This window comes from Cheilinus undulatus, linkage group 13 (assembly GCF_018320785.1).
Source record: "Cheilinus undulatus linkage group 13, ASM1832078v1, whole genome shotgun sequence".
Classification (NCBI taxonomy): domain Eukaryota; kingdom Metazoa; phylum Chordata; class Actinopteri; order Labriformes; family Labridae; genus Cheilinus; species Cheilinus undulatus.
Window position 1 is genome coordinate 27,860,107 of NC_054877.1, and position 10,395 is coordinate 27,870,501.

The window sequence follows — 10,395 nt, forward strand, 5'->3', positions numbered from 1 at the left end:
AAAATTGTCTCATTTGCATAAACATAAGATTCTCACAGCAATAAAAGCATCCCCACAATACATGCATAAGGTAAAAAAAAAGTTAAAAAAATAAAGAAAGAGAGAGAAATAGGAACTGAATACTGAGGAAAAATTAGATGGATAAAAATGTTAAAGCTAAAGATTGATAATTAAGGCAATAATCACATAAAGACTGTAGAAGCCCAGGAAATTAAAAAAAATCATTAATAAATTAATTCAATCAATCAGTCAGTCAGCTGGGAGCTTCTCTGTTTAATGGAGAGCTTCTTAGAAGTGGTACTTTTGTATCTTCAGACTTTATTTAAATTTGAAACACTTATGCAATACTCCTAGAAGAGAAACATTATTGTGTTTTCCTAGGGATGGAGATTGTTAATTTTTATTATTTGTGAGACCCTTATCAATGCTTCTTATCATCCCAAGAATTTACTATCACCACTGTTGATACTTTTCTATTGTATGGTGAAAAGACAAAACAACCATACATTTAAATAGCAGCTAAATAAAACTTGACCAAAAAAGTTAAAAAGGACATGGTTCCACCTGTTATATTTATATTTCTGAAATAACAAACTAATTAGGTAATTATGTTTCTCATGTTTTGCATAACTTTTGTTTTCTTGATTATATATTTGAGCACATCATGACATTTTACTTACATTACATTTGCCTATTTGTTATTTTTACTGAACTGACCTTTAACTCATGATAAAGCCATGTGTCCACAAGTTCAATCAGCTTATTAACTTCTCTGGTGCTGTCAGCCAATCAAAAAATAACCTAATTAATTATAGGCTTTGTAACTAATTAATCACAATTATACCAAGGTCTTGGTGAATACTAGATTCTGATTGGCTCTGGAAATTCCACTAGTGTCCACTAACTTCTGAGGACACTGCAGATGCGGACTTCCCAGACAGTTCAGGCCTCCACGACGTCCATTAATCCCTGATAACTGGACACCTCGTTGGGCATTAACCCTTACTTAATCGCTTATGTTGAAAATTGGAGTAAGATGACATTACTGTTAGATGGAAAGACAACAGTAACAAAACAGTCAGAAAGGACATGCTTCTGCACAGCATCAAAACTTTCTACAAGCTTTTGAACCAAAGAAGCGGAAACAGAGGGCAGACTGTCCACTTACTTGTTAATCTAGTTAGTATAAATCTGTAGAATATGGATTTTATCCACAAATGTAAAAATCAAGAGCACTGAAAATTTTTACCTGTTAATGGTGCTGGGCCAAAACATGGTATCTCCAAAATCACCACTTTTCCGAGAACGAAAAAATACTGTTTTTTTTTTTTTTTTCAATTATTTTAACAATGACTAGTCATCTTTTGGACACTTTCTATTGCTTTCAAATTGGTTAAAACCCACTGATAGAGATAAAGGGTGACCAATAGCTCTGATTTATAAGAAAAAAGTTAAAATAATGAAAAATGGAGAAACGAGGTTTTGGCCTGATGCCAGCAAATGTTTCAATCAATGTTACAAAGTGGCTTTACTCAGTTGTGTGATAGCATCAGAGCTCGATTAATCAGCATACATCGCTGAATCACATTTTTCATGCCTGTTATTAATTCATCAAAATGAATTAACAAATTTGACAGCAATACTTTTATTCTGTCGATTTCACCATGGATTACATTATTGGATTAGTATTGTTAATTTATATGACTTATTACAAATTGTGGAAGCACTTTTCAGTCCTGCAACTGAGGCCAGTATTATTATTGCGTGCTATTTCCAGTGCAGGTGGAGTCTTTTTTTTCCATGTTAAAGGTACTACATTTTGTTTTAATTTGATGCACAGTGCTGATGTGCTTTGAGGTTATGCCCCCCCCCCCCCCCACACACACACACACACACACACACAATACCACAATACCTGATGTGTGTTTTTGCACCAGTTATAAGATTAAACAATGTTATGTTACAGAACTTGTGGACTTTATGGCACTATCAATGAGCTAAAGGTTGTTGATTTCTGGGTTTTGTAAAAATACAGAACTGGGATGTGCGAAGGTTTCGATTCCCATCCCTTACTTTATTAGGAGTACAGTCATTAAAGACATTACACACCACATGAACAACATAGAGATATGTCCGTGCAGTCCTGAATATGTTTTGATAGCAACTTCACACAGCCAAGATCTGCTAAGAGGCCGACATAGGGCCTAATAAATTGTCTAACAAGCTTAAACAAAGAATTACTGAGATCTGAAAAAGTATATTATATATTATATATAGAAAAAATAATCAACTCATGGACCTCTAATCAAACAGTGAGCAGAGAAACAAGTGTTCAAAAAAATACCACAACCCAGCTTACCTCTGTCCCACTGCCTACAATGATGAACAGGTGAGTTAAATCAATACAACATCCCCCTATACCTATGTGACCTCCAAACTCAGTATGATCACTCAAAAATAATGAACAAGAACCTAAAACACCAAAAAAAATGAAAACACATTCCTTCATCCTCAAAATAACATTAGGATTCATTCATTCTTGGCTCCTACAGTACTATCTGTACGAGGGAGAAAGCACTTAAATATTGGTTTAAAACCCTCAGGTTTTGTGTTTTATTTTGTAAAACCAACACCAATTGTCTCTCCATCAAATATATTTGCTGTGGTTGGGGAGTACTCAGTTTTAAAAATGACAGGAGGTATAACAGTTTGAGAACCAGAGATCTGGTTCCCGCTGGCTGAATGGGAACAGCATAGAGTTTAGTAAAAAGAAGGACAGATTTCCTCACTAGCAGGAGTGAGCACTCATATTCTCATGAGATGAAACTGCTGGGACTTTGGCTTGGGCTGGGATGAAGGGGGCCGGGTGGGAATGGTTTCTCACAGTTTGGCTAAAGCAGCAGGCTTCACAGTCTGGCTTCAGTACATGTGCTGTTCTCCTCACTTCTGTCTAGAGTGTGTATATAATGTTTAATACTTGATAGTCATGATCATCACTGCTCTATCACTCTTGTTGTATTACACATTTATATGCATTGCACTTCAGACAAAAGTCCAGATTCACACTCTCATTTGATTAACAGACTGCTGTATGATGAGTTCACCACTTCGCCTTTTATTCCAATCATTGATGACTGTGTCCAACAGATATTAACCTTTTTTTCCCACCTTATCTCTCCCCTCACTCTAACGAAACCTTGTGATGGGCCTGTTTTGATTTCTCTTCCCTATCCACTCCACTTCCTGTTGCACTGCATGATGGGCAGGCTCAATATTGTGCATGACACCTGCAGCCAGCGTTGGTAGGTTCCAGCTTTCTTTCTTCAGTTACCTGTTACCTCATGTCTTTGACTCGCACGCCATGCAAAATACAATCTTGAAATGTACTCTTTTTTTATCCAAAGCAACTTTTAATTTTGTTTTTGATGACTTGAGAGTCACTGTTTGGTAATTATCAAGAATAGGCAAGAGTCCACAGAACGAATGAGGAAAAACTGTGACATTAAAATGTGTTTATGGCAGCAATTATTCTTTGTTATAGTAATGTGAAAGTCTTTTATTATGTTTGTGTACAACTGCTGTTTATCTCTTGACCACTCTTGTTCTTAACTTGACACTGCTTGTTCTTAACTTGGCTTTTGGCTCATCTAACCTGACACCCACAAAAACCCTTTAAAAAACATTAAAGCACAGAGGGAGTTCGATTTTAACCTCCGCCTTTGTTTCCTCTGCCTTCATGACTCAGACTTTGGTGATCTTTTTTAGAAGTTAGCTCACATCTGGTGCTTGCCAGAAGAGTACAGAGTTGTTGTTTAGTTATTACTACTGAAACACACAAATGTGGAATAAAGTCACTGCTCTACTGCTGCCACAGTTTCACATCAAGTTCTCAAATCACAAGACGTGTTATTTGTGATGGCAGAGAGAAAGAAAGGCAACCAGTTGAGTCGAATTCCTTCCCAGACTCCCCCTCTCTGTCCCACTCTCCTTCCCTTATTTGCCTGGTGTGTGTATGTGGCTACACTGCACCTCTGTGAATTTTTGCTTACATGATTTTCCCTCCAAAAAAAGTTCCCATGATGCACGGTGGTACCCCAGCCACTGTGTCTGCAGCCACCACATCTGCCACAAGCGTTCCCTTCGCAACTGCCTCCACCAATCAGGTTTGCACCTCTACCGCCTCTCTCTCTCTCTCTCTCTCTCTCTCTCCCTCTCTCTCTCTATCTATCTATCTATCACTCTCTCTCTCTCTATCTCAATGCACATTGACAATCTGGGAATGCCTGTGTCTTATAGCAAGGGGTGGGTTGGGTTAATGGCGGTACTCCTTCTTGTTGGCCTACACTAGAGTCCAACATGTCTACACATATGATAATGTGACACATTCTGAGGCATTTGCCTCCATTTTAACTCTAAAAAAATATTTATCTGTATCTTAGTTTACCTGTTAAAATGTATTGCATCTAATGTTTGTCCTCATTGTAACCTCGATTCTTGTCCTTTCCCATTTTGAGGACTCTTCCTTATCAAAGTTGACTACCAACGAATACATGCAATTGGTATGTATGAGGTAGTTTTTTAAACATTTTTTAAGAGCCATTTGCACAGCTTATGCTACAGTCGCTACCTGTGCCCCTTTGTGCTTGGCTTTTTATTTACGTTTTTCTTTTTTCGCTGCTTCTTCCAGCACGTAAAGCACAGCTGGACATATTCATCAAAGACAAAATTTTCCAAGCAAAAGATTAGTAGCATTATACTTTCTTTTAATGGCATTTTAAAAGCTACATCACACAGTGAAGAAACCTCTGATAGGGTGAATCATCATGTTTCTAGTCAGTCTTCTGCATTTCCTTGAGGTGTGCAGGTCAACAACATGGAGGACTTAGATTTGCATGGGGGAGCCACCTCACTGACAGTTTCCCTTTGACCCCTCATCTCTCCCTTACCCTTCTGTCCGCCTCTCCCCCTACCTGCTGTCCAGGAGTGTCTTTTAATCCTTATTGACCTCTCACATTGGAATGAAACTGTAGCTGAGATGCTTTACTACCTCGTCATCTTTGCTTTTTCTCAAATTAACTCATCTAATTGTGGAAAGATCTTGTAAAATGTGATTGTGCTATTGGCTAACGTCCATATTGAGTGTTCTCACTGTGTGATTCTCCTCTTTGATATATTGGTTTGTTTTCTGTCCCCAGATTCCAATAATATCTGCAGATCATCTGAGTAGTCACAAGTACTTGACTCAAATGTAGTTCCTCTCAAGAACAGTGAGTTCCTATTTCAATCCTCACTCTTGTCTATTCATTAGAAATCCTTTTCGTTCTGGTTTAAGATTCACAGCAACAAAACTTGTAAATGCCTTCTGTTTCCCTTAAGTAGCAAAATACACACTTCAGTGTTTTTTCCCCTCAAGCATAATCTATCTTGTCTTTCAGATCAAATGAATGTGTGCTGGCACCGTCCAAGCCAAAAGAGTTCAGCCTTTATGTACATAACCTTCAGAATGTCAAGCAGCGGGAGGAAGAGGAGGGTCTGCCATCTCTCAGCCGGTCCACGCCGATGGTCTCATCACACGAGTCAACATTAAGGGTGCAACACATGATCTGTGCCATCTTCCCACATATCAACATCAAGAAGAATTTGTTGTCAACGTCCAGCTGAGAAAAGAGGATGCCTTGGTGTGGCAGTCAGTGTGTGAAACATTACACCTCTGTGTCTGTCTGAAGCATAGCACTCAATAAGTCCTAATTATTCTCATTACTGCACGCACAGAAGGTCAAGAGCAGGGTTGCACACAGCAACATCCAGTGCTGGTACGTTAGTAGACCAAGATTTTTTTTTTCCTTTTTTATTTGTTCTGCTTTATTATTTTTTAATTGATAGCCATATTTCATAGTTTACAAATGAAATGCAAAGTGCACCTTGAATTTAAATTCACAACTGAAAGGCACAATGATTTTAACAGGAATTTTATCCGCCAAAAGAATTAGGCATGTACAGTATTGTGTTTTTACGGCTACTAGTGAAACTAGATGTTGAAATGAGGGTCTTGGACATATGAATGTTCTGGGTAAACCAACATACCTGTGTTCCTTGAAAGCACAGCCAGGCTAGCTTTTTTTCTCATCTTGTCATGTGCCATCAAGGCCATACAGCTAAAACCAGAGTGTTATCTCAGCAGTGTTATTTGTTTACTGAAGGTTCAAGTTTTGTATGGCTCTTTTTGTACTGTTTTGTTTCAGAATCTCCATTGTGAGTGTTTTTTTTTTTAACTCTTTATTTCTCTAATCAGTTTAGAAGTGGGTTTTTGCCTTTTTAATGTTTTTTTTGTTCTTTGAAATCAAAAATGGAGGTTTTTCTAAAGTTTGTCATACCTCTTTTCATAGACTAGTGTTTTTGTTTGTTGGGATTAAGAAAGTCCGTTGACTCTAAAGCCTGGTAGAGGGTGCAGCTTTGATTATGTGACAGTGTGTTACCGCGTTCCCCCTCTTTTAAAGAGGAGCGACTCTCAAACTGTGTCTCCAAGAAGCACTGTTGAGCCTCGCATTTGGGAATTGAAAACGACTGGCCCAAAGGTCTAATAGGTCATTTAAACCACATGTGCACTTGAATGATTGTTCGTCTGCCCACCCTGTTTTACATTCACAAGCCATCCTGACTGAACTTCAAATTTTGAGGAGACAACACATTATTTGTGAGTGTTTCCAAGCAAAAATAGAGGTCTTCATTCACTCGTGTGTCTAACAGAAACCAAAGCACACCTTCCTCCCAGTTATGTTCACAAACTCTTACAGCAGCATCTCTCAACAGGCTTCAACAATTAAGGAAACATGTTTATCATCTTACATTCATGTGTCCATTTTAAGATCACTTCTTTTTTCTGTTCTCACAAAGGTGTGTAGTATGTCTTTACCGATTGTAATGTACCTAACAAAGCCTTAGATTACGATTAATGGGTGTCAGCCCAATCAATGTACTTTCAATCACCATGCAGGTAAAGAACACCAATGATGTTTTATAGGTCTCTCACATGTCGCTTATGATCTTTTTCGTTCTTTCTCTCTATGTAAAAGTAACAATTACTCTTAAATTTCATGTGTTATGTACTACTTAAGGATTTGAATCTATTTGAGGTATGTAGTTGTAGATTTTTCTTTATTTTGCCTTACTATATATTACTTGACAACAATGATATAGCCGTTGTAGATTTTGAGGTAGTATGACATTCATAACTTTTTCAAACCATATAAATGATAATGTGTTGAGTCAGTTTTAAATATTCACTTCATTCATATAGCTGGATGTCTTTTTCAGTTCATGTTACATTATGCGTTAATTTTGTTGATGAAAGAGTTCGTTTTTGATACAAGGAAGAAGATCGTTTAATATGCTGCCACAGCAGCATGATGGAGGAGACAAAAAAGAACTAATGTTTTAACCAACTTAAAGTTTCCTTGTAACACGTCGAGATCATGTTTGAAAATATATTGTATGAGATATAGATTGCCATGTTTTAGAGTAAAAATTATTTTCTACTGTATCCATTTCAAAAAGATATGTACTTTTTTTTGAATATTTCTTAAGTTTGCCCTGAATGTCAGGCCAAAACGAGCAGTGAGATTGACGGGTGTTTGGATGTTTAGTGAGATTAGGAGCGAGGAAGCAAAGACTTGTCCGATAGGATGAGTCTGAAATGCTGCAGACATGAGTTCTAACCTAAGGGACGAAGGTTGACTTTTTGCACTTCTGTATATAGTCAAATGAACAGAGAAAAAATGTGTATCATATTGAGATATTATTTTGAATAAAAAAAGATCTATAATTATAAGGAATTTTGCTAGATTAATTTAAATTCTTAAATTAGACCAGCTAAAAAAATCGCTTGCAAAGAAGGGCACTAGTTTATTGGCCAATGCATTCAGAGAAAGCTATGCGCTTTTTGTGTTATTTTCAGTGGCTAGTTTTGCCAGGGAATGTCGCAGGGGAGTAGCTATCCCCTTGTCATGCTAACTTCACCCCTCCTGTAGGATTACACATCCAGTGATATCCATTTCTCATTGGTTGGACTTGGTCATGCAGTATTGCAGCTCCCATGGTACAGGTGATACATACAACTATCAGAGTTATATTCTATTATAGTTTGATTTGACTGCATGTAAAAGTACAAACAAAAGATACTGCGTAGATATGTAAAGAAAGATAACACATTCAGAATACACCTTATTTTTTATCAAGTATACATACAGTAGATAACATCCACAGTGGGGAGAAATAATACTTCAGAAACAAGTCATCTTACTCTTATGTGAAAAGATCCAAGCAAATATGTTATTTAAAGAATTCTATATTAGCACTCATCCACCCCAGATACTTTCTCATAGCCATATAATAACACTGACTCACAGGAATATGTTGTTGCTCTCATATCTGTGCTCTCAGCAGGCGAAGGCTCAACACACCAAATGCTTATTTGGCAAATTTAGTCTTTTGAAATGAATGTAACAGTCACCGTTCAACATGTTTGTGACTCAAGGCTGCTGTTAAGTCGCTACAGAACCAAAGCACCATTTTTCTCCGAACCAGATTGTCAGTCTGTCGGCTGAAACTCTCTCTTCCCTGCTGAGGGCACATAAACGATTTCGACTGCTTTTTACTCAAGTACAGTGCACCCACCAGTTATGTATTTGCTAACAGTTGCCACACAATAATGTAATATTCTGACTTCAGATTTGTTTATGCACATTTTATTGTTGCCATAATTGACTCTTGCTGTATGGATGAAAAAATCTGAATAAAACAATATTTGATTTGCTCATGCAATATTTTGGTCTCTGCGTTTTGTCTTTTATTATGGATTCATTTCAATTCACGCATTCTACAATCAAGTATTTGTCATGCCTTTTTGGGCCAAGTTATATGTAATGCCACAGTCTTGGTCAGGGTATTATAGTTCTTTCATTTCAGCCTCATAAAGAGAGTATTATACATGTGAGGGTTTAGAGTGAGAGGACTGGAGCAGCTCCACAGAGACTGATGGATGACAGAGGTGCAAGGTTAAATTGAAGTGATTATGCTCAGGGTAATTATGTTGAGATTGTGTGTTTTATATCTAGGTCAGAAGCTGACTGTCATACAGTCACATGAAGCTCATGTACTCCACATAGCATAGCAGCTTTATTTTGATGACATCAGAGAATATGTCTGCTCCTGTTAGTGATGTAAAGATCAATCATGATTGATGGTTAATCCTGATGCAAAAACTGGTATGCAAGCTAAATAGATATTTATTGAGTGAATTGGGTAAAAGTACGTGCGAGCACATCTTCAAAACAACTTTCAGTTGCTGATAATAATTACCACAAATACAGACAGAGCCAATACCCATTTCTAATACCATCCAGTGCCCAAATGTTTGGGAAAAAAAAAAAGATGCAGCAATAGTGCCCTCTTGGATGTCTCTGCGGAAGATAAATATTACAAAGTGGCTTCTTTGGTGACTCCTAGGTTGGCATAATTCAACAAAGTGTCCTCTAGGCTGCCCTCTAAGTGGGCAAAATATGAAAATGTCTCCTCTTTGGTGCTCTCTAAGTGGGCAAAATGTGATAATTACCCTCTCAAGGAATTAAACCTGATGAGTGCCCTCTAGAGCTGTTGTTCTCAACTAGTCAGACATCGGGACCCACCACCACTGCCTTTAGGGAAACCACAACACATATTTTTTACAAATTTCCAAATACTCAATTTTATGAAATGAAAAATGTTGAAGTTTGGACCGAAAAGTGAACAAAGAGACAGGACAAAACATTTGTTTGAAAAGTGCATCATTACAGAAGAACTTGTATGCACACATATTGTTTTACTCCATTTTCACATGACAGCATGGAAATTTGGTCATTCACATTCATGACCCATTGGAAAGACCTTTGTGACCAACTTTTGGGTCACGACCCACCTCAACTTGTCTAGGGCCAGGATCCACCATGATCTCCTTAACACACTTTCAGTGGGAAAAAATAAGTGCCAGTAGTACGGTAGTACTGGTGATCCTGTCACCACACAAACACAGAACTAATTTGACCGATATGCGATAAAAATAATATCCTAACAGTTTTTAGCTTAACTGCTGTTCATTATATATATTGGGATATCTTTTATTTAATAAAAGCAGTCACTTCTAAGTCAAATCTATGGATCTAATTCCAAATGTAACATTGGCATTTTTATTAACAGCCAGCTGATCAGAATTAACATGGACATTAAAAAGAATATTAAAAGCTATGGAAAGGACAGGAGAGCTCACCGGCAACTGGTGAGAAGTGCCAGTATGCTGGAAGAAGTCCCAGTATGCAAACGGGCAAAAGTTAGACATACTGTGCACTGGTGCATATTGGCCCA

The 10,395-nt window shown here is 37.5% G+C and overlaps 1 protein-coding gene across 25 annotated transcripts in view; it reads left to right on the forward strand.

The window, feature by feature from the left end:
* The window catches only part of mbnl1 (muscleblind-like splicing regulator 1), a 64,941-nt gene extending 56,121 nt beyond the window's left edge, over positions 1-8,820 (forward strand). For 8 of the 25 annotated variants that reach the window (XM_041802716.1, XM_041802714.1, XM_041802713.1 and 5 more), the window contains 5 exons: positions 3,267-3,302; positions 4,072-4,163; positions 4,515-4,559; positions 5,196-5,267; positions 5,436-8,820. In XM_041802716.1, coding sequence (XP_041658650.1) covers positions 3,267-3,302; positions 4,072-4,163; positions 4,515-4,559; positions 5,196-5,252 — 230 coding nt within the window. In that variant the 3' untranslated portion in view covers positions 5,253-5,267; positions 5,436-8,820. The remainder of the gene's footprint in view (positions 1-3,266; positions 3,303-4,071; positions 4,164-4,514; positions 4,560-5,195; positions 5,268-5,435) is intronic. The other 17 variants (XM_041802720.1, XM_041802729.1, XM_041802726.1 and 14 more) reach the window with 6 other exon arrangements.
* Positions 8,821-10,395: the final 1,575 nt, after the last annotated feature.